Source organism: Prosopis cineraria, unplaced genomic scaffold (assembly GCF_029017545.1).
Source record: "Prosopis cineraria cultivar Desert tree isolate PC_DT_omini unplaced genomic scaffold, ASM2901754v1 PC5, whole genome shotgun sequence".
Taxonomy (NCBI): Eukaryota; Viridiplantae; Streptophyta; class Magnoliopsida; order Fabales; family Fabaceae; genus Prosopis; species Prosopis cineraria.
Genome location: NW_026555336.1, coordinates 24,881,405 through 24,906,911, shown reverse-complemented (window position 1 = coordinate 24,906,911; position 25,507 = coordinate 24,881,405). Strand labels below are relative to the sequence as shown.

The 25,507-nt window shown below is 30.2% G+C and overlaps 1 protein-coding gene across 3 annotated transcripts; it reads right to left on the bottom strand.

The window, feature by feature from the left end:
* Positions 1 to 19,121: 19,121 nt before the first annotated feature.
* On the bottom strand, positions 19,122 to 24,430 carry LOC129311049 (aluminum-activated malate transporter 10). Of its 3 annotated transcripts, none has more exons than XM_054953001.1 (7): positions 24,317 to 24,430; positions 23,784 to 24,120; positions 23,094 to 23,234; positions 22,355 to 22,639; positions 22,125 to 22,240; positions 21,057 to 21,200; positions 19,122 to 19,743 (listed from the first exon to the last, which is right to left on the bottom strand). In XM_054953001.1, the coding sequence occupies exons 2-7, from the start codon at positions 24,091 to 24,093 to the stop codon at positions 19,330 to 19,332; spliced, it is 1,410 nt and encodes a 469-aa protein (XP_054808976.1). In that variant the 5' UTR covers positions 24,094 to 24,120; positions 24,317 to 24,430; the 3' UTR covers positions 19,122 to 19,329. The 3 variants fall into 3 exon arrangements, with proteins under 3 accessions (XP_054808976.1, XP_054808977.1, XP_054808980.1); XM_054953002.1 differs by having other exon boundaries at positions 22,355 to 22,627; XM_054953005.1 differs by lacking the exon at positions 23,094 to 23,234 and having other exon boundaries at positions 22,355 to 22,627.
* Between the last annotated feature and the right edge of the window lie 1,077 nt (positions 24,431 to 25,507).

The following is a 25,507-nucleotide window of genomic DNA, read 5'->3' as shown; positions in this document are numbered from 1 at the left end:
CATAGGCACATTGAACTTTATTTAAAATAAATTTTCAATATATATAAATGAGAAAAAATGTTAAAAGAAGATATTTAGTAAATAATTAAGATTTCATATTGCATAAGAAATATAAAATTTCAGCAAGAATTAATATCAATTGTATGTCTATAAGTGACAATAAGTCTCCATAGGCACATTGAGCCATTTTTAGTAAAGATTTTAAAATTACTTTTCTATGTTGATAAAGTTAATTTTCAAAATAAGAAAAATATATTAGTTCAAATATATTTTTTTTTGAAAAAACACAATTTCAAAAATTAGTATAAAACAATGAAAACATTTTTTCTAAATTTAAAATGGGAGTAAGAAATTGAAGTTAAATTATCTTCACAAATTAAAACACATCAACCCACATTTCAAAAAATTGTTTCATTTGCGATTGATAAATTATTTTTATTTAACTTTCTCTTTTCATAAAAATCATAAATTAAAAGCCACTAATCCAGTGACATTCATTCCTATCTCAAACTACATAGATTTTGATCCTTATAAAAATGTACATAGGCCTCAAAAATTAATTTTGAGTCAAGTCCCCTTGTAACCAAATAAATGTTTTGTTTATTTATATTTTATACGCAATTGAATAGGAATTAAGATAAATGCCATATGATTTTTGCATAAAAAGTTTAAGGTAACTGTTCTTATAAATGGGTACTGTGGGGTGTACAACACTTTCCTCACACATAATCAACCCCAAACCCATTTTGTTTTTGCGGACTATCCTTTTTATTTTCTTTTAGAGAATTTTTTCAAGATTTTTTTTTAAAATTTTGGTGGTGACTCTTTTAAGTCAGGTTACATTCTAAAGGCTAAATATTTACCCTCATATGCCATCCATGTCACATTTTCAGATGTGACAAAGGTTATAATAACAATATTATTATTTCAAGGATAAACATGAAAATAAGATATAAACGATAATTGATGAGATTGGCACCCCTAATGTAAGGGTTAGACAACTCTAAATCATGTACAAGGGAACATGTAAAGTGGGATGGCAATTATTAGGAAAATCCTTGTAGAATTATGAATAGAGCATAATTGTGAATATGTTATTATGATAAACTCACATTTAATTAGAGTCACACAGTGGAAGCTTAGTAGGCTCACAACCCATACTGTTGCAGTCTAGTTGTAGAATGTGAAGGGTTAGTGGAATTGTGATGACAAAATGACTATGTTAGAATGTAGTATGATAATATTCAGCTATGAATGAAGAGTTAGCTTCCCTTATGCCCCGAGTACTAAAAATAACTAATTTTCTGTTAGTAAGGAGGCGACCTTATGAATAAAGCATGCTGACTAACTATATAATAGGAATGAACTCTTTAATTGTTTTGCCCCAAACCAAACCAATTAATAAGCTACTAGATAGCAAAAAGAATATTTGAAGGTTTGTGAATAGACTTAGAGTTTGTTGACCTGAATTGAGGATATACCTGAATGAGTTTAAGATATTGAGGTTAAGCCAATAAAGTATGAATTCATGGTGTAAATGTGGTTGAGAATGAAATATGTAAAAATGCAATATATCTTAAGCCTCATGCTAGAACTAGAGGGAAAATAGATAGAAAAGAATGTTTTTGTGTGAAATAGCGTAAGAGGAGATTGTTTAAGGGATAATGGTGGTGGTAAAATTGGAAAAACAACAAGACTTTTTTTGACATTAGTACTTAGGAAAGAAATGGCTCCTTGGTGATGCCATTTGGAAAACTGAGGAGAAGATGGAGTAGCAATAGCCTCACTAGTTTCAATAGGTGTGTATTATTGTTGGTTGTTTGAAATTTTGGGGGCCAAAATTCCTAAAAAGACAGGAGAGTTGTAACATATCAAAAATTATTCTCTTGATTAATTAATCTAATGAAGGATAAATATGTAAATTTAAGTATAAATGGGTTTGAGGATAGTTAGAGATGGTTTTAAGTTTGGCTTTAGCTTTTGGATTGGGTTTGAAAGTGAATTGGGTTACTTGATGTAATCTTTATATTTAAATCACTTATTAATTCCAAAAACTAAGGTAATCAAGGGTCTAACCTAAAAAGAATTTTCAAGTTTTCAATATCTGGACAAATGGGATTTTGAGATTTCAATATTTAAATACTCCCATACATTTTTTATATATACAAATTATAGTTTAAAATAAGTACAGAATCTTGGGAATCAAAGAAAGAATCAAAACAATTTCATAAAACTCAAAATTGTGAAACAATACAGAAAAAAACACGTGTCATGGCGTGTAAGTCTCTGTGCCATACGCTGCGACGTATTGCATAATTTTTGACAATAAATTTTTACTATCAAATGACAGCATTAGGGACAAACTTTTGATGCATCCTAAATCTTCATTTGACATCTGACGTAACATGTGGTATAGATGACCTTTCTTCACTTTTTCCTTTACTTTTGATGCTCGAGTAGGTCGACCTTACTTCAAACCCACATTTAAGGTTGAAATCATAATCAATTACACAATTTAGATCCCTCTAACCACACATCATATCAATGCACTTAATTACCATCATTAAACTTAATTAGTTGGATTTAAATTTCTAGGATGTTACACCTAAACTCAAATTGTAAAGAAAAAACTAGATCTTAGCCCATTACATTATGCTGCAGAATATAAATTTACGTTGCGACATAATTTCTAGAATTAATCTTTTTAAAAATGAGAAAATAGTTTAAAAATAGAGGAAAACACTATAAAACATAGGGAGGGCGATGGAGAGAGTAATTACTTTGTTAGGGCATATACTTTTGAGCATTTTAGAGGTGATTAGAGCTTGATTTTTTTTAGGTATGCCTTCCTTATCTCTTCTCTCTACACGTTTTGGAAGTAAGATTTAAGGTTGAGAGATGATGATTTTCAGATTTAGGGCTATGGTCCAAACCCATTAGTCTAAATGAGACTAATAGGAGTTGTTTGGGTTATATAAACCTAGCTTTGATGAGTTTGAGCATCTTTGAGTTTGTGCTAATTAATATGGACAAAATTATACCTTAAAGTGCCATAAATGGTGGTGTTTAAAGTATGTGGTTGCTATTGATGTTGATTAAGGATTGTGTTAGTGTTAGTTAAAGGTAATGGGAGTCAACAAACCTATTATGGTGATTAAACTCAATAATTGAGAGTTTTGAGTGATTAAAGGTGTTGAAGTTTGAGAGTTAGAAGTGAGTAATTTATAACATTTATGATGATTTTGAATTGTTAGATGATATTAGTGAGTATTTAAGTTGTTGGAAGTTAAATAAAGTTAATATGATTTAATAAACTCATTGGATATGAGGTTGATCTTAGAGTTGAGAAATTTAGTTATTAAAGGATGAAATTAGATGTTAGAAATGGTGATTTAGAGAATTATTGGTGAGAGGTGTTAATGTTAATTGTAGACTAACCTTATGAAGCACCAATGAGCTTGATTTCATCTTAAAAAGAAAGTTGTGATTGATTTTAGCTTGATTCTAATTGTAAGTTGCTAATACAACATGGATTTAATACTACTTCTCTCCCTAGGCAAACTCCCACCAATGATCATACCATGAACATCAACACATAATATACATATATATTGACATTTACCACGTCACATCATATACATTACAAATTACTTCTATCATGCTCCTTATCTCATCATACAACACAAATCTCATAATATTCACAATTATATATGAATGCGCGCGCGTGTGCACATGCATGTTTCTTGATCAATAGCATTAATAACACATGTATAGCATTCATATCATTCTCTTGATGTAATTTACCAATTAACAACTCATAAAACCATAAATAATAAATTTAATTAATCCAAATAACTCCTATTAACTCTAATTAAGTCAATATATATTGACTTAATTACCATGTCACATCATATACATTACAAACCACTTCTATCATGCTCCTTATCTCATCATACAACACAAATCTCATGATATTCACAATCATATATGAACGCACGTGCGTGCACATGCATGTTTCTTGATCAATAGCATTAATAACACATGTATAGCATTTATATCATTCTCTTGATGGAATTTACCAATTAACAACTCATAAAACCATAAATAATAGATTTAATTAATCTAAATAACTCCTATTAACTCTAATTAAGTTAATAGGTTAGGGACCCATAGCTTATATGGACCAAAAATCACCATTCAAACTCAACGCTAATTTAACTCTTCAAGAAAATAGAAGAGAAATGAAGGAGGAAGCTTAGTATACTTACCTTAGGTGTTTTCTAACTCCAAAATATCTTTAATGGTCCTCAAACGTGTCCCCCAGTAGAGTAAATAGTGTGCTCTTTGTTTCTCCTTTTTCTCTTATGATTTCAAACACTAAAGTAGATTGGTTTAAGTAAAATTTTGACTATGCACTGTGACGCATGCACCACATGTTGCAATGCATGGAATAAAGTGGCCTCGGCTTGAGTTGAAACACATGTGCCACAGCGGAGGTGGTGCATTTTATGAATATAGAATAAAACTTCTTTCTTCTAGTTTTTCTTACTTTTTAATACTTGGATAGCCTAATTTCATTTCAAACCCAAATATAGAGTTGAAATCACAATTGAACACACTTATGAGACCTCTCTGACCACACACGACATTAAATCACTTAATTATCCTAATTAAGCTTAGTCAATTAGGTTCTAGAATGTTACAGTAAGTAGTTTCATGAAGTGTGAAGGTTGGAAGAGATAATTAAGAGGATCTTTAGTAGGAGTTTTGTGTTTTAGGAAGCGGTAGTGGTAATTTATGTTGTCATTTTACTTTATGGGGATTAGAAGTGATGGTGTGAGCTAGAGGTAACTTGAGCTAGCCCAACTATGAGGGTTATAAGTTAAGAAGTAGAGTTGGGTAGTTTAAGTTAAAAGGTATTTATGTTAAGTTGTAAAATTAACATATGATATCTATTATTGCAGATTGAGGTATGTGGAACCTTGTTAGGGTTTAAGAGGAGATAGTAGTAATCTTATACTACAGGTAACCCTTTTATCAAAAAAAGGATTAGGATAACTGAATAATTTATATTATTTATTATCTTGTTTAAGTTTTTTTTTCAAGTAGATTATATTCATTAATGGTTAAATATATGTGTTTATGTTTTATAGAAGTAAACTATTTTGGAAAAATGTAGAGTATTGGCTTGCAAAATTTTGTACTTTTGAAATAAAAGGCATGAATAATCATTATTTCTATATAATATTAATACATGTTAACTAAAATGTTAAACTAGTGATGGATATAATTGAGCATGTGGCAAAATGCGCATTATATGAAAATGATATATGCATAATTATGGTGATATGTGATACATGTTAGTAAGGTGGCAATTTACCCTAGTGAAAATAAGAGAGACTAAGTGCATATGGCATAATTAACATTTTGGGATGAAAGGTGCAATTTTGGAGAATTATTCTTAGTGCTTGAAAGGATGCGGTGTTGGAGACTAAGGTTATTAGCATCTATGGAATGCAATGTTAAAGTAATGCTATCCTAATTACTTATAAAAGGGAGAACCTACCGTTTAAAAGTGAGTTAGGGTGCATTTGCCCAAATAGTCCTATCATGGAAAGTGGTTAGGACTAGACATGTGATTTAGTTTTATGGTAGCCTACGGGTTCATTTAGGAGTGCTGGAGATTCAGATGGCTATGTTCATGCATTATATTATGGTGAATTTATTCATAATGATATGTTTCTATGCATGTTTTAATGTTAATTGATAATATAGATTATGTTTATTGATGAGATTTTTATCTCATTTTGTGGTTATTATTTTACAGGTGCGAAGTTGACTAGAGTACAAGGAGAAGAGTCAGGGAGGATTAGTTTCTGACCACTAATTGTAAAGCCTTGTATCTTCTTGAGTTGTGTGCGCAAAATTATAAATATATGATATTATTAGTTGCCAACAAGGAATTACATGTCATTTTGATGGTTGCACTTGTGTGATAGTATAGGCACGTTGTATTTTAGCCTAAAAATGTATATGTTGTGAATATAAGGTGATTTTTATAGTGAAGGTCTAAAATACTAGTACAAGTATAAAGGATGTGGTATATATATGGGTGATAATGTGAATTTAGCATGTTATATGGTAACGGTTTGGTTAAGTAGTAATTGTTTATGGCATTGCGTTTTATGGCCTTATTAAGTGATATTGAGCTTAAAGTAGCCGTATCTTGTATTTGAGTTGGTGTATTGTGTTTGAATAGTTAGTTAAGTGTATAATGATCTATTTGAGTTAGTTCAAGTACTTAATTAGGCTAATAGTATTAGCTTTGTGGTTTGATCACTTGGTTGTACTAAAATGATTTTAAAATCTAACTTTTGCATTTGGGTGCCAAAATTCACATATGATCTCAGATCATAAAGAAACTTGTGTCATTAGTTAGATTTTAAAAATCTTAAAAGCAAAAATGGTATACACCAGAAGTTTGCCCAAAAAAGTTGTCATGGCAGCTCTATGCTGTCATGATTGGGCTTGTATGTCGTGAAATATGTACATTTTTATGATTGCTTTGAGGCTTAGAATTACTTAATGCTTCTTAGTTGCTAGTGTGGTGATTATATTGTAGTGAATAGTGGTAATGTCAAGACAAATATTGTAGGAAGTAAGGGAAACAAATAGGAAGGATAAGACATTAAAATAAGAGTGAAAATGTCATATCCCCACATATTGGTATATTCTCTGTGTTGCTTATGTCATGCACCATGATAGATGATATAATCCATCACATTGTGGCCAAAAGTTCTTTATGCCATGCACTATGATACATCATGCTATTTCATAACAACAACTTCTATTATCTTGATAGTACCCAAAATGAACTTCTAGCATGCACCAATTCTTTGTCTGATATTTGATTAGGGTGATTTAATTGCTCACATGAAACTTACTTAGCTAGTGGTGCTATTTTCAATACAAAACAATAATTTAAAAGATAGACACTCGAATACAAAATAATCTTTTTTCCTTTCAAAACACCTCCAAAGGTGTCTATTTCTAAAACAAGTACCATTAATTTAGAACAAGACTTAGATCATACACTATAGGCCAACATACACCTAATTCTATAACCATACACATACATAGACATTTAGGATACAAATTGGCCATTTAAACCCTATAATTATCAAAAAAGGCACACCATCAACAATCATACGATCAATCCTAATGGCTCTCATAGCCAAACAACCAAGTCTAACAAAACCAACTATATACTTGCACTAGTATTTTAGTCTGCACAACAATTAGTCTGCACAACATCCTAGGCCAAAATACAACAATATACATTAAACTCAATCATACAAGTGCATCCAACAAAATGATAATTTCTAGTTGGTAATAGATGCATAAATTCAATTACGAAATCAAACAAACAAAATGTGCATTGTACTGCAATGCGTGCCCCTTTTAGCTGCAACATATGCCCTTTCAGAGGAGCATTTCCTTTATGTCATCCTCTATGATGCAATATGCATTAGCTGCGATGGATGACTCAAATTTTTATAAAAATGTCCTATTGAACTTTTAATCTTTGAAAATGGTTCTTTTGGACACTTTTACCCTTTTAAACTTGTTTTTGGACAATTTAACTCCTAGGAACCATGTTTCAATATTGTTTATGTTTTATATAAGTAATTTGGATTTTTAAACATTTATTTTAATGGAATCCCACTCGATACATTTTAAATTAATTTAGTTTCTTCTTGCATTACCATGGTAGTTGACTTTGTAAATCAATCAAATGTTATTGAAATCCTTTTATACCATGGTAAATCTTAATAAAGTTAACTTAATTCTTAATTATTATGATAGACTCTTTTCTATCATGGTATAATTTTGAAATACTATCTTTTGTTTTTTTATAACATGGTAAAACTTTTAGTATCATGACAAGGTTTGTAAAATAACTTGTACTCTTTATTACTATAGCAAACACTCTTTTATTGTGGTAAATGTTTGAAAAGTTAAGTTTTGACAAATTACTAACTACCTTGAAGAAAATTGATCAAAAATTTTTAGATAGGGCGGTGAAATGGATAGATGAATTGTAACATCTTGAATTTTGATTTAGGAAATTAGTTGCTAATTAGAGGTAAATTACTAGTTAGTGAATTGATTGTGGTTTGGATGTTGAGTTGATGGCATTTTGTCTTATGTGGATTGAATGCTATATTGATAGGATTGAAGGGTAGAATGAAAATTTAAGACATAACACACGAGCGCAACTGAGATTGAACTCATTGTGCAGGAATCACTTAAAGTTGATGTGAATAGCTCATGAAATCATAAAGGAAACTGTGAAAAACACAGTTGAGGGGGTGAAGAAGCTTGGCTCTGTTAGGGCTTCGATTAGTGACTTACTGGGTAAGTATTGTGCTACCCTATACTTCATTTCTACCTCATTTTTATTGAATTTCATCAGTTGAGAAATCGAACTAGGAAGTTTTAAGGTGTTGTAATCTAAAAGAAAGGTTTTTAAAGGGCTATCGAATATTAAACTAAGGTTTTGTGACTAGTATAGAGTTAAATGGTTAAGCTTTAAGGATTTGAGCTCAAAATAGCTTAAAAGTTAGGTTAAATAGTGAAAATTAGTTGAATAAGTGAGTTAGGAGGTTGTTATGTTCATTTGAATAGCCTATAAGGCCAAAGACTATAATAGTGGATAAGTGAATTTAAAAGGGTTCGATTAAACTGTTTTATGTGTTAAGGAATTTAGTTTAACTAAATCAATGCCTGTGTTAAGTGTTGAGAATTGATTGAGAGGTACTGTGTTGTGTAGATTGAGCAACTGTGACGTTACTCATGAGAATCTACGCCCTTGAAAGCTAAGTGTGATTAGTAACCTTTAGTAGTAAGGGTTAAAGATAATTGAAATAACCCTTTTATTTATTTATTTGTGAAATTGTTTACAAGTATTTAATATAACTATGTGCATTATGTTGTAAATTAATATAGTAGCAGTATTGTAAAAGAATATGCATGTAGGTGTGTGAGTATTGATTGAAATAAATTTGAGATGGCATGTACATTAACATGCATCATATCCGTGATTATACCTTAGATTATGGTAAGGAGACGTGGCCCTAACCTGAAGAGGTCCAAGAAGTCTGATGATCTAGAGCGTAGAGATTACTCTACTAGGACGGATCTAGGAGAATCTTGATAATTAAGAGCATAAAGCTTGATTCCACTATGATAAACTTAGGATATGGAATGATCCTCGAGATTACCCTAAACTAGGGTAGGGGGTTGTGGTCCTACTCTGTATAAGGTTTGGAATTCTTGATGATCCAGAGTATAGAGTTTAACTCTGCTATGATGAACTTAGGAGACCACCCACATACAAAGAGGATTACCTGGTTTAGGCAATGGTATGGTTGGCCTTGTTCTATATGATTGGAAGTCTTGGTCTTAGCGTAGAGATTACTTCGCTCGGTGGAACTAGGAATGCATGAGCATGAGCATGAGCATAATGAGATTGATAAGAATGAATTCTTGTATAAGTATATGATATTTCTTTAATTGAAATACATGTTACTTTATTCTTTATTTATGATTTTACTAACTAACCAGTAATGTCTCACTCGATTACTTTTGAACACAGGTGAAGAGAGCATGAGAAGACTGGTAATGGAATTGAGTAAAGAGTAGTGTCATTTGATAGTGGTATGTCTACCATATGTATAATTGAATGTATAAAATTATATATAGAGTTTGAGTTGCTAATTAGGATGTATAAGTAAGTGTGTATGAATTGTGTTATGGAAAATTGCTTATATATACATATGATGTTGCATCTTGTCGAGGGTGCACTAGTGAAGGGTACGTGGGTAGGCTTACATGCTAATCAAGCAAATGTATGTTATTATGTAACTTGTTTTACTTGTATATATATGTGTTGAATGTGAAATTAATTGTGAATTGTGTATATATGTGAGAATTTGACAAAAATGGTGAGGCAGAGTACCATTTTAAAGAGTTGAGTATATTGTAATTCCTAACTATATGGTGAGGCTAAGCCTTAGATGTAAGAGTCAGAGGGTTAAGAACAAGTTTATATATATAGATGTTATATGTGTTGTGCCTCATATAAGTCCACAAGTGTGTAATGTGGCGTTGAGAGTTCAAATTGAACATTTAGTGTGTTATATGTTCTTAGTAGTGTCAATCAAGTGTATATAGTTCTTTTGGACTTAGATCAAGGCTCGAAGTGATCTACTAGGACAAGGAATGAGAATTAAGCATTTAAGGTGTAAGTTTTGAAAGAAAAAATGACTTTTTACACCCAAGTGTCCAATTTTAGATTGGATCATTAGATTGAGTTCAAACTTATTCCATTAGCTAGTATATGTTGTAAGCTTCTTGTGGCCGCTTGAATTACTCCAATCAAACATTGGATGTGCAAATGGCATGCAATAAAAGTTTGTCTTCTGAGCTGTACCACATGCTATGGTGAATGGCACAGATAGAAATAGAGCATGTTACTCTATCCCACATGTCGTGGCACATGGCCCTTTTTTAGGGTAGAGATGTTGTGTTTTGTTGAGTTGTTTGACTGTGTTTGCACTTCTGCTAGCCTTTTTATTTAAATATGTGTTTTAAGAAGTCGAGATCTTATGGTTTGAAAACAAATAAAGCGTTATTACTCTGATATTGATTTGTGATTATATTGTTGATTGTGCGATTGTGAATGATAAAGTCCAAATTGAGTTTGGACTTTACATAAGTCAATAGTAAAAATTAAACCCCTTTACTCAGCTCTCTAAAATGACATAACATGATCCTCATATTTTTTATTTTTAATTTATTAACTCGGGTTGGGTCAAGTGCAATTGCCTAACATCTTAACCCTAACCCTAGCCTACCAGATGGTTGAACTTGTCAGCTCGATCATGCTTGATTATTTTCAAGAATCTTTTTCTTCCTTCATTGGTCATTTTCTATGCATATGGGGTTGAACGAACTTAGCTTTTAGGCACCCTGAGCAGCTCTATATAAGGGTTTGTTTAAAGTTTACTTCATGTATCTCATCTCTTCCTCCTATATTCATTAGCCATTACTCAAAAGTTCAACCGATGAAATAGTGGAAATCAACCAGAAAGAGAGAAAGAGGGGAGTGATGGAAGAAAGAAGTAAGCACGAGCAAGAGATAGAAGGAATGGTTTCAATTGGTGTGGCAAAAAAGTTTTCTTAGGAACCAACAAAGTGCAGCACTTCCTATGAAAAAGATTATTTATTGCAATTTAACATAAGGTCCTTTTTGGAATTGGATATCAAATAATGCAAAAAGTGATTGTAGAAAGCTTATATTAAGGACCATGCTAACTTTTTAAAAAGTGCCTAATAAAAATGATCGGAGGGAGTATATCAGCTCAACTAATACTATTAAAAATAGTTTTTACTATATATTTTATGTCACTTATAACAAATTGTGTAGTATTATTTTGGTAAATAAATAAATTATTCACGGTGTCACTTTTTAATTATTTACCGTGTCACTCTTAAAAAAAGTGACATGATTAAGGGAAACCATGTCACTTTTTATAAAATTAGAGTCAGGAATATGGGTTGTTCATTTAAGCTTGTATGTTTTTAGAGCCTCAGCTTGAAAAATTAGAAAATTTTAATATAATTAAGTTTCTAAACTTGACTTGTATAAGCCCTATAAAAGCAGGCTCAAGTTTGAGTTTAAGCAACCCATAAAGCTTGTATTTTTTCCCACTCAATATATTTACATATGTAAGAAATTCCTACTCCATATTTGTTTTCTTATTCTCAGTCAATATAATTCACTTCAATAATTAATTATATAAAGAAACTTCCAAATGTATAGGTGATAATAAGAACAAGCAACGTCATCGTTTCAAGATCAATCGATCAGGATTTGAAGATCGTTAGTATTAGGATGGAATATTAAATCTCATCTCAATTGTCACAAGGATGGGACAAAGTTCTGCTAAACTACAAAAGCTAGTCCCCATCATATTTTAGTTGCTTTTAATATTCCTATACCTTGCCATGAGCAGGCTGTGTGAACAAATTCAGTGGTTTATGGCAAAATGTTTACCAAAATCTAATGTGTGTAATTATCCCTTCCAAATACAAAAAATATCCATTGTCATATATCAATATAGAGAGATGACAAGTTAAATTAAAAGTGAGATTATAAAAGAGAGTTAGAGCAAAGTGATACAATGTAAATTATTTTTTTAATAAAAGATATAATGTAAATTAGTATATTATGAATGTCACTATTTTTTTAAGTAAATAATGAATGGGCTTAGCCAAATAATTAAAGTTATACAAAAAATGATTGAAGTTTTTATTTTTAATGGGAAAAACAAAACACTTTTTATTCTCTTTAATCTATAATACTCTCTCTGATCTTTATTATAAACACCTTCAACCATTTTACGCATATTAAAAAAAATTAATTTTTTTCTTAATATCATAAGAAAAGATGTACTTTCATTTTTATTCTTAGTTTTAAATAATAATACAACTATATTAAATACCTTCACATTAGTCAACAAGGAATAAAATTGAAAATAGTGGTTTAATTATTATAATGTATTTTATATTTTGACTAAAAATTATTTTTAGAAGGTATTTTATAAATAGGATTGGATGGAGTAAATATGTGAAACAATACAAATATCAATTACACACATGATATATACATATATATACATACATTAGTATTTTTTTTTTTTGGAGGCCCAGGGCGGTGGCCTCATGGGCCTTGAGGCTCATACGGCCTTGGCCATGAGCAATTAAGTCAATTGGTCTCCTCTCAAGTTTAAATTCTGACTATAAATGGTTGAGCAGGGTAGTAGTGTGGAACTAGAGATCAATAAGTTATATATTTGAAATCTGGATAGAAATGACATATTTACTAAGGCGTCTTATTCCGTTACTTCAATATTTAGCTACATCCATTTAGGCCTTTAGAATTTGTTTTTTTTTTTTCCCTACGTGATAGTAATAATTTAATAACTTGTCTTGTATCCAATACAAAGCATGGACTCGATGCTATTTATATTTTTCATCTTGTTTGCATCCCCACTTGATTTGGAAAAATCTTCATTTTAAATTTATACTTTAAAATATGTTTATTTATTTTTAGATGATGATGAGGATCTTGATTTGTTTTATTTATTTGAATTTAAAAATTTAATTTATAATGTTATAATGTTAAACTTTATTTTCTAAAAAAATTATTATTTTTTAAAATAAGCTTACAAATCTAGCCTTTAACCTATTAAATAAAGGTTGAGTTTTAGACAATAATTGATTTTCAAATAACCGAATTTATGAATCTTAAGTTATATAGATCATGCTCATATGGGCTCAACCTTCCCATTTCCAACTCTATATAAAACTCATGGTGTAGCCTTTTTTAATATTTTTTTTAAATTAATAGAATGTACCAGGGCACTTACTTATAAAATGACGTGGTACATAAAAAAAAATGTGGCTTTTTGAAAAGAGATATTGTTTTCCAATTTATTTTAATTTTTTTAAAAATAATTAACATGTACCACGTCGCTTCCCATAGAAAGCGGCGTAACACCACTTTCTTGGAAAGCACTATCATTTCATTTTTTTCATTTTATATATGAAATTTAATTTTCATTTTCCCTTCATCAGGGATGAATTTGTAGGGACAACCCCGCATAATTTGAAATTTTTTAATAAAAAAAGGTTAATAATTTTTATGTGTAAAAAATTAGAAAAAATTGTAGCCTCGGATTGTTTTGAAAATACGAAATGTTATCATTATAATACATGTTTATCCATTAGACAAAATTTTTAACCAAAAGTCATAAGGTACATGGTGACTTTTTTATTTTTTTATTTAAATCAACATTTATCCCAAAGATACTATTTTTTGACTTCATGTGAAGTCTTTAAGGTTCAAAATATAAGCTATTTAAAAAATTATATATAAGAAGAATGATAGATAGATTTTAATGAGACCAATTAATTCAAATTAAATCCCAACCAATTTCAAAGTATCAAACTTTCGGATTTGTAAATTCGACTCTTAATTTTATAATTTCATTATGATGAATTTATAACTTTTTTTTAATTTTAACTTGGTTGAAAAATAAATAAATTTATTTTCCCTATTAAAATTTAGAAACAAGTTGTAAATTTCTTAAAATGAAATATGCAAAATTAAAAATTGAACTTGTAAATTTTTAGAATGTAACACTTTAAAATTAATTATGATTTAATTTGAATTAATTGATTTCTAAACTCACCTATCATTCTCCCAAAAACAACAATTTTTTTATCTCCTACTTAATACCTCCTGACAAAACCTTTCTTTACCTTTCCTTCTCTAATCCTTTCTCCATGAAGGCACGAACCCCACTCCAAGTCGAGACAGCAACTTGAAAGCAGCGGCAGCACTAAAGTGAATGATTAATAATTAATAGCCATTTCATTTTGTAAGGAGCAGTAGGACCATCTTTGAATCTTCTTGATCCATTCACCATTTGCTCCATTGTAAGTTTTGTTACTTGATCGCCATTAGTTTTCTTTTTTGTTTTTTTTTCCTTTTACACTCTTGCCCTTTTACAAGTTATTTGATGTTGATCAATTATGTGAATTAGTAACACGATTTTATCCTAATGATTTCACTGAGCAAGAGAGCAGGTTGCACTAAAGAATACAAGCACAACAACTCATTTATTAAACTTTGATTTTGATGATTTTAAAATGGGAAAAGATTTTGTTTAACAGGAAAAATTAAAAGGGATTAATGGTTAATAAGGATAATCAGCTTAATTTACTTTAATTCTGACTAAAGGTTCCTTATTCCCATATAAATCTCTTATACCAAACTAGCCAAGAAATTCTAGGTGTTTCAAAGTTAAATTGGATTGAGTTTCTTTTCAAAATTAAGTATTTGACTTGGCTTGAATTCTTCATTGGACCAATTTCTTTATTTGAGAAGTCTTTCAAAGGAACTTAGCATCAAATTAAAATTTTGAAAACTTTTGTAAGTTATAGTCATTTTGGGTCCTTATATACACCAATATAGGTCATCTTATTCTGGCGATTTTTTCCCTTGTCTCATTCATTATTCTAATATAAACACACTATTCCCAAATAACTATCTATATTCCAGTATAACCACTTTATACCAGTATAGTAGTCCTTCTCTTGGAATTTTGCTTTGTTTTCCTTATTTTGGAACAATACTCTTTATTTGAATATAATTTCCTTTATTCTAGAATAAACAATCTTATAAGGGTATAAAGTCCTTGTTTCAGGAATAACTTCTTTATTTCCATATAGTGTCTGATAAATCATTGTCTTCTATGAAATTTATTCCGATATAGGTGAGCTATTCCTAAATAGTAAACACTGTGCAAAATTAGCAAATGTTCTTGACTATACTGATATAACTACCTTTATTTTAGTATAGGCATCAAGAAACATGTTTTGCTTCTCATGTTCAACTTTGAAATCTTCGAAACTTATTCCTTATCTATTCCTTTCACTTTTTGTAAGTTGTGTTAGTGCATTAATCATCCTAGAAACTTTTTAAACCCAATTTTGAGTTTGACTAAACTCTTATTGAGTCTTTTGTTATCCTTATTCCCATAGCACTTGTTTTTTTGGTATAAACCTCACTTACCTTTTGTCAAAACATCCATTGTAAAGAGCCATTACTTTTTTTTACTTGTAGTAAGAGAGAAACTCTATTATAAAGACTATGCCATCGCCTTATTCATGAAGAAACTCAAAGGAGAGAAGGTGAAGTGTCTAACAGCTATCCACACATGTCTAATGTAATTTCCATCTTGATATTATTAACATTTCACCACTTTATACACATAAAGGTAATTAGGAGTCATTAAATTTCAAACATTACTTTAATCATAGAAGGGTAAAAAATAAATGATTAAAAATTTTGAAAATTTTTTGGAATCATAAAGACCTTTTAAAATAATAGTTTGAGCTCAAACTAATAAAGGTTTAAGTTAAAACAAAAGAAGCATAAAATAATCAAGAAATAAGTCACACAAGGGAATAAGGGCAAAAAAGTCATTTTGACCCAAATAGCACATATACCATGACTTGTGTGTCATATGCCACCGCATATGGCATAGGAAAGCAAATCCTCACTATTTACCATGTGTTGCGGCGCACATGACATCAATTATTGTCATGATAGTTTGCTAGTGGCAAACTTCTAATGTGCATCATTTTCACATATAATGTTCAACTGGTGTGATTCAAGTACTCACATATAACTTATTTCACAATCTATCAAATGACATATGTTTCACTTCAATATGATATTTCGTTTGAAAATTAAATACTCAGATGCCAAATGACTACTTTTACGTCATTTTATGGCAAACGAGTGTCCTACTTGCCAAACTTGCATCAGTAATCACAACTAGGGCTTCAACCACATTTAATGGGCCAAAGTGTATGTGATTAAACAATTATAACAACAAATATATATTCCAAGCTAAATTTGGCCACCTAAAAGCTCAGATCCTTATAATACATGGCTATAATTTACATTAACACATAATTAACTTCTTTGGCCAAATTCTATACCTCAATCAATTCAAAACATCCCAACGTGCACTTGTATTAGTGTCTCGGTCTTTAAATCACATTTACCACAAACACATATAATAGGGCTAAGATACACACCACATCATCTTATACAAGTGCAACTAAAATGTATATGCATTTTTAATTGGCAACTTATAAACATGTGCACGTGCATGCACACAAATACAAATTCATTACACAATTTAAAATAAAAGGTAATTACAATAGTAATATGACTATTCTTGGCCTAGCTCTTTCCCTTGGCTCCTATGCATCTTTAAACCTAGAAAAAATAGTAATTATAAGGGTAAGACAAAGTCCAGTAACCAAAATAATTTACATCTATCTATTAACAAATAAAACTATAGACAAGTATGTAAAGCATGATAGTAAAATACATGATATAATACATGTAATCATAATCTCATATGCATGATTATACTATCCTCTTGAACCTCATGTCAACTTTTGACTGAATCCGTAGGCTATATGTAAAGCATGATAATAAAATACATGATATGATACATATAATCACAATATTACATGCATGATTATACCATCCATCTAACTCTCCGTATACTAAATCCATAGACTATCATGCTGGATCAATCTTGAAATATACTAATTTGAGCTCGCCTTCCATGGTAGAACCACCTGGCCAAAGGCATTTGATCCCACTTTTGGACTACACAATTGGTACATATTTATATTAAATGTTAATAATAACATTAATTATACAAGTACATGTAATTAAGTTCTAAACTTCCTACTAAATTCCAAACTCTCCTACACAACACAACCTCTCTTATTCTTCAATCTAAAACAACCCATTAAAATCCTCAATTAAAATCTACAACCTCAAAACAATTAAAATAATCAAATCAACATGTTGGGAAAATTTAAATCATAAAAATTCCCATTCCTATATCTTTAACTCCATTAACGCATCTAAATAGTCACTAGAAACATCCAAAAATTCAAAATCTATCAAATCCTACATTTTTCCCCATCAAAGAGATCAAGAACCAAATGGAAAAGATAATAAGAAAAATGTTTAGGACAATTAGTCTTAGAATGTTCGAAGCTACTTTTAGAATATCTTATTGTGAAGCTTCACCCTTCAAAATCCCTCTACCTCCCAATCTTGGTTGCTCACCCCCTCCTAACTCTTTTTCCAAAATGCAACAGAAAGTAGAAGTAGAAGTAGGGGATGTTATTTGAAAGTTGGAAGCAAGGGTTTAATGATTAATGAAAAATTGTGTATAGTTCTTGTCGAGCATACATATTTAAAAATAAGTCTCGTGAAATTCAAAAACTATAGCCAAGTTTCTTGAGACTTAAGTGTAATTTGAAATTAGAGTGTAAAGATAATAATGCCCCTTTTAAAAATACATTACATTAATCAAATAATTTATAACTAATTTATAACTATCACTTCAACTTTTTACAATTATCTAATAGTTAAACTGATTATGTGTTGTAAGTTTAACATTAATTGTTTATAACTATCTCATCAATAATTTACAATTATCATTTCAATATTTTACAACTATAGCTTCATATATTTAATAGTTAAATAGATCATTCATTACTAACAAGATTTAACACTAATTTTTTACAACTACTTCTTTGGTAATTTACAACTATGGCTTGAATTTCTTACAACTGTAACTTCATATATTCAATAAGTAAGGGCAGTATTATTTTTGTACCTCAATTTCAAATTATACTCAAGTCCTAAGGGACCTAACTGTGATTTGAAATTTCATAAGATTTATTTGTAAATAAGTTTGTTTCACATGCCCTATATGTAATTTTCCCATTATTTAATTTGTGGGATAACACACATTCTCTCTCTAAACTTTCTTTTTTTCCCCCTCCATATCAATCTTTAAACTTGTTACTTATTTTCTTTTCTAAAATCATATCTTCGAATTAAGTCCTTAAGATTTAACTCTTTTGCAATTAAATTATCTTTATTTATATAACTACATGATAATTTTTAATAACTATAAAATAATTTCATTAAATTCAAACCAATGCTATAAGTATTTAGCATATTTAATTTTGTACTTCTTCATAAAATAGTCATTTTATTCTATAATATGATAGTTAGAATCAATTTATCTTGATAAAGATTTGATCACAATTTCACATTTTATTTCATTAAATCACAATCCTGTGTTTCTCTACACCCTAGACAACTTTAATGAAGTTATTCTAAACCTCAATTTATTTAATAAATGATTTTCTAATATTACTTAAATTCTAACAAGAGAAATTGGGATGTCACAGAAAGTATGTTATTATAGCATGTATATATTTAATAAAAGTAAAGTTAAAAATTTATTAAATTTTGAGATTTAATGAGTTTTAAACTTTAATTAGTTTCAGTAAAACATATTAGAAGTGGCTTAGCTTATAAATAAGATTGTGGATTATCCCTACTAAGTTTATGAGAATTTTACCGCAACTACATATCAGTGATAATTACATACTCTAGTTGAAGTTTATTTCATCATAAGCGCACAACCTTTTCTTTTTCTTCTCTCATCTCTTTCTGATGTAGTATACAACCATTGTGCCAGGAGACAGACACAAGCACAGTACATGTACGTCATGCCAGACATCATTGTAGAATTCAAAGAATATATCTTTATATATATATGTATGGTTTCTTTTTTCAATTTAGGGAGCATGGATCTTCAAGATCTTGGGGTTGATTATTGAGAGATTTGACAGAGTTTGCAGGCAAGAAATGAGCCAATCTGCTAGTTGCTGTACATCTTTGACAATGTCTTCCACACGCGCTGCAATTTCTATAAGCAAAGAAGCTAGGGCTAGCAGTTGAAAAGTTTCAGTCAAAACAAGTTGTGGAGACAAGCCTTGTGTTTTTGTAACGTTTGTTATTGAATTAGATTTAAGTACTTGCTGAAGCTCTTGTGTTGCGCTATTAATCTCCCCAACTAAAATATCAACTTTAGATGATTTTGTCATATTTCGACTTGTCTTTGCCAGCTCTCTTATCACACTCGCACAGTTAGCGCTCAATCTCAAGGACATGCCACTGATTTGCTCCTTCATATGATCAATATGGTGGTCCTGTTCCAAAGTCAATATATATTATATATATGACTATATGTGTGGAGACAATGAGTTTTCAAAAAATTGTCATCATCTTTCTAGCGTCAATTAAACTCCGTATAATGTAATACGATGCTGAACTAATAAACGAACTTAAATGATATATATATATATATATATATACTCCCTCCATTCTAATTTATAAAATACTTTTGGAAGAGATTCGACGTTGCAAAAAATAAGACATTTTGACAATAATAATATTTCATCAATGATAATTTTTTAATATTATCATTATAATATGTTCTTTTTTTAATATTCTTTCACAAATTGAGTAATAAATTAAGAATATTTTTAAAATTTTATATTTTTATTTTGAAAAAATAAGGTGGTGAAGTGTATTTAATTAATGAGCTTTATCGATAGGTATGATTTTATTTGAAAATGTCTAATAAATTGAGATGGAGATAATATATATATATATATATATATATACACATGAAACCCAATAAAAGGTGAAGAAAGAGAACCCTTTTTTCTTAACAATAATATTGCATAGCGGTGGAGCCAGACTATTTATAAATAATATGTCTCCTTATAAATATTATATTTATATCGGTATCAAGATAATTAAAATTTTCAATATATCATCATTTATTGTTTGTTAACCATATATTGATACAAAAAAGAAAATTATTCATCATTATTTATTTAGATAATTTTCTTCAACACACACACACACACACATAAATACTACATATTTTAGTTATATCTTCCCTTAAAAAATATAAGATATTTTTTCTTAGGTAAGATATTAAAAAAATATAAGGCATTGTTGGATCTTCCAAGATGCAATTAATGGGAATTTTTTTTCAAAAATACCTTTAATTAGGGTTATAATTAATAAGCTTTTATAATTGAAACATCTATTAAATAAGGATAAATATAAAAAGAGTGTATAATTTTAAAAATAATTAACTAATTCATTGGGATAAATAAGATGTAATTTCCTTGTGTTAATATATCTAGCTAGTTTCTAATGATTAAACAAAGGAGAATGATAGTTAGGTCTTTAAACATTTGATGACTTTGCAAATTTAAGAGTTTCAATTGCATATAAGTATTTAAGTATTAAATATAACTCTTATATTATAATAGAAATATTTATTTGTAACTATTTGAATCGATATTTATAACTCATTTTTAATTTAAAACAATTTTATTGAGTCCTAAGTGTCATTAATTCAACCTTATAGAATCTAATTGGTATTCTCTCTTAAAAAAAAAAATCATTAGACCGTACGTAGAACTCAGTTATTATTAATGATCACCTTGTTTTCTATATTGACACAGCCAACAAGAGCATCAATGCAAGCAGCACAAGTGCGCATTGATGTCCCCACTTTAAGATATTGCTTCCATGGGTGACGAAATCTGAACCGGCCGTGGGCTGGTTCCCATCTAGCAAACTTAGCCTGCGCCATATACGAAATGGTCAAACCATTATATATAAGTGTGTGTACACTAAACTAAATCTTAAATTCCAAAAAATTAAAATGAAGATATATATTAGTTTCTATAATTTTAGCATGTTTTAGTATAGATTTTGTAGTACTTTCGTCCATTGTTTCAACTTTCAAGTCCCTCTAGTTTATATCATTTACAATGTTAGTCCTTTTACTTTTTAATATGTGTGTAAGGATGATGGAATGGCACTAATAATGTTAAATATGCTAGACTATGACTAATGCTATTAATTTGTACTATGATGAAATTATGATTTGAATAAGTTAACAATGTTGTTCACTCTTTGTTCTATTTCATTCAAGTGTCATTCTATTGAATCATAATATTCCACCCCACCACTACAAAGATTATCAATGTTAGTCATAGTTCAACATATTTAATATCCTTTGTCATAGTGGCATCTCATCATTTTTTGGGTATATTTAAAAATATGACTATGTTGCATATGAGATAAACTAGAACGGCTGAAGCAATGAAAAAATAAAAAATAAAAAGAATGACATTAATATCCCAAAACAATGAATTTATAATAATTAGGTTTCCAAGAAAATTTTCTGAAAAATTAGTTGTAAATATTAATTCAGATATAAATTTAGAAGTTCTAACTGCAAATAAAACATTTAAATTTTAAATAAAACTCTTAGTTTGTAGTTTGAATTTCTATTTACAACTATACAAGTTTGAATCAATATTTGCAACATATATTTTAGGAATATTTATTGAGCATTTAACTATCATAAATTTCATGTTTTGGGATTTTATTATCATTTTTTCAAAAAATTATACTAACTTATAGCGAAACACAGTAAAACTATGGAAATTAATGGTTGTGTTTTTCCAAATTAAATTAATCCATCACCAAATATGTATACCATTGAATCTTCTGTTGCCTTGGAACTCAGCACGCACTTGTAGCCTAACGACTTTTTATCAGATTCATCGTCACTAACAGATGAGGTTTGATCATTGAAGTACTGAACCACACAAACTGAAATTATTGTTCATAAACATATGTATTTAGCTATACATGTCCCAAGCAAATTAAAGAAAGTGCGATGATGAAATTAAAGTAATTAATTTAATTAACTGAAGGAAGACTAACCATCTAGAGAATTTGCAAGTTTGTCCATGTTTGTAGTGATTGAAAGATGGAGCTCCTGACCCGCCCAAACGGGGCGAATGGTGATACTCGTGATTATGCAGAAACAAGTGCCAATTACAATGGTTAATATCCTTTCCAGTGTCATACGAAATAATTCATCGACCCGATAACCCGAGATTGAAACCAAGCTAAAAGTGAGGATAAATATCACAGCACCATAATCAAATCGAGCCTTAATAGTTGGGATGAATCTAGAGAACGTTGTTGCAGAAGCTGACCACAGAACTAACTATAAGTTAACAAGATATTGGCTCCCCATAAGTAATTTGATAGAGTGTATAATTGAAAGTGGAGTATGAAAATTATAATCAACCTACCAAATTGAACTAATAAACTATTAAACTAGTACTTTAATTGGTTAAATAAAATGTTTTGTTTATTACCAGTTGATTATGGTTTGACTATTTTAATAATTAACCTTTAATTAGTATCTTAATTGGTTTAATGACTGATGTAGTTTTCAATACCTAGCCTATAGCTAGGGTGTTTAGATGATAAATCAAAAGTATATAAGCTTGAAGTGAGTCTATCTAAAATAGTTTAACCAATTATAAGAGACAAGCCTTGAGTGTGATTAGTCTTAAAACTTTAACATAGCATATATAAGAGTCAGGCACTCTTGAGAATAAAAAACCAAGTTAAGACAACTGGCTGGTTTGGCTGAGATTCCTTTTAATACCTAACAAAAAGAGGGAGACGTTGACAATGATTGGCTCGACATGATCTCCTGCTCTGCTGGCTGCCCAGTGAACACCAATGGCAAGAAGCCCAGCAATGGATGTGGCACAGATCCGATTTATAGTTTTACTAATTGTTTCACCTGCAGTAATTAATTTTCCAATTAATAGCTTAATTATATGCCAATTAATTATCCAATTAATAGCATAATTATATGCCAATCTGATATATATCATATATAGATTTAGATAATTTTCTCATATTTACAAGAATTTGGCTGATAACTTACAAGATTATAGGATCAAATTTTGTTGTCAATATAAAGATTTTATTAGTGGGCGATTAGGGGGCAGCATGCGTTTGTGTGGTTAATATGGTGGAGGAAGATTGTTGGGATATCAAGTGTGAGTGGCTAGACTTGGAATAGGAAAAAAGTCTCACATCCATTGTAGGTGGGTTGGATAAGAGGTGTATAAGTGGGGGAAAAAACGTACAAACTCAATGTTTTAAGGTTTCAGGTTAAAATATAGTGTCATACTCACTTATGTGTCTTTTCTTGGGGCTGTTAGGCAGCCCAGCTGTGTTATCCCCTTTTCCAAGATATTCCCGAACAATTTATAGATAAATAATTGTAATTTTGAGTAAATAATTAACCTTATGTGCAGTTAAGTAAGTACTGGAGGTACCCTACCTGCTGTGTACTGAAACACAACAACAACAGTCATGACTGCCCACATGGCATTTCCTTCAACTCCATCATACAAAGGCTTGACGTAGTAGAAAAGAGACACTAAAGTAAGAGCTGTGGCTACCTTGATGCCATGAATAAACTTTTTGGGATCTTTTACCCCTAATTCCCATGCTTTCTTCAGAAATTTCACCAACTTCAAACCCAACCCTTCAATCCATTGTTTGATCCTTCCAAATCTCTCGGCCAGCACTAAAATCTCCACCGATGACCCATCTCTGGCTTTTATTCTCCATTCAACTTCATTACCCATCTTCACTGCTCATCCCTTCCACATATACTGTATGCAATGATGTTAAACTCGTGAGTTTAGACAAACTTATAAAGACATGTAAATAAATTTGAAGCATGTAAACTCGCAATATATAAACTACCTCTAATAGAAAACTACTAAATTTTACATATAATTAGTAGCTCCCATATAAAATGGGCGTGCAATGAAGATAATAACTAAGATTTGAACTTTATTGACCTACCTGAACCTTGGGATGATATTGCTCAGGGCTGAGATTGTTCTCAAGTATATGTGTATTTATAGAGATGGTCTTCTTTTCTCTGCCATTAATTTATTTTCAAATTGTGTCGGTGAGGTTGGTCTAATCTAGAGCTTATCAATTAATTTCAGAAAATGATCCTTTTCTTAGTTTTGTTGGACACACATGGCTTTATGTTTTTCCGTATTTTACATGAAATTAAAAGCATCATATCCGTACACCAGCGAACGATGTAGCTAATTTTGGACTAAAGTTAGGTAACATATTTTTTACATGAGCGCATAATCAGATTAGTGATATTGTAGTTTAATATGAAAATAGAACTATAACTTATCTCAGGCATTATACAATATTTCAACGATTTGTAATCCAACCTAATTGAAGTTTAGTGACACGCTTCCACGCAAGTTGAGAGGGATAAAAAATTATAAAGATGTTAACTTGGGTACGCACTCAGGTGCTTATTGTTAACGTGGTGCAAGTCATGAAGCACTTAAGTAATATATTAAAAAGATACACACTGATGACCTAAAACCAGAATTAGTGCCCGCAGCAGCTGATATTAGAATTAGTCCTCGAACGTCAATGCAAGTGGTTAATATGTTTTCTAATTTCCATAACATGAAATATTTTGTATACATAGACGATAAAATTATAGAAAAAAAGGTTAAAGATCATTGTTTGCCTCAACTTTTTTTTTTTAGAAGTACTAGTCTAGTCACCTTATACTAAAGGACGAGGCAATATCTCTTTAAATATTTTTTTTTTCAAAAGCAAAATTATCTTTTCGTTAGAGACTTGTCATCTTCTTCATTAGCTGCTTATGTGAAATAGTTGTGAACCCTGCACACAATTAAAGAAAGGCATTCTGATCCATGTTGATAATTTGACATCGGCCAAATAAGGGCTAGAGGTGGCAGCGGTAGTGACAGGAACTGACCTTGATCTTAGCAGCAAAACAACTACAAAATGGATCAAAATGCCTTACTATCTTTATGTGGGGAAGATGCCTCATTCTTTGCAATGGACAATTTTGTCCCTAAAATATTGTTTAGGGGAAATATTACCCCATTCTTCATTGAAGAGTGCCCAAAGCTTCTCAAAAATAAGTTTAGGGGAAAATATTGGGGTTTAACCCAAAAAAAAACCATTAAGTGACATTAATAATCTTCT

Coding starts and splice junctions, on each gene's coding strand:
- LOC129311049 (XM_054953001.1), bottom strand. CDS start 24,093: ATGGGTAATGAAGTTGAATGGAGAATAAAAGCCAGAGATGGGTCATCG. Junction 22,640..23,093: donor CGTCTCCCTCTTTTTGTTAG/GTATTAAAAGGA, acceptor ACTTATAGTTAG/TTCTGTGGTCAGCTTCTGCA. Junction 21,201..22,124: donor AGGCAACAGAAGATTCAATG/GTATACATATTT, acceptor TATATGGCGCAG/GCTAAGTTTGCTAGATGGGA.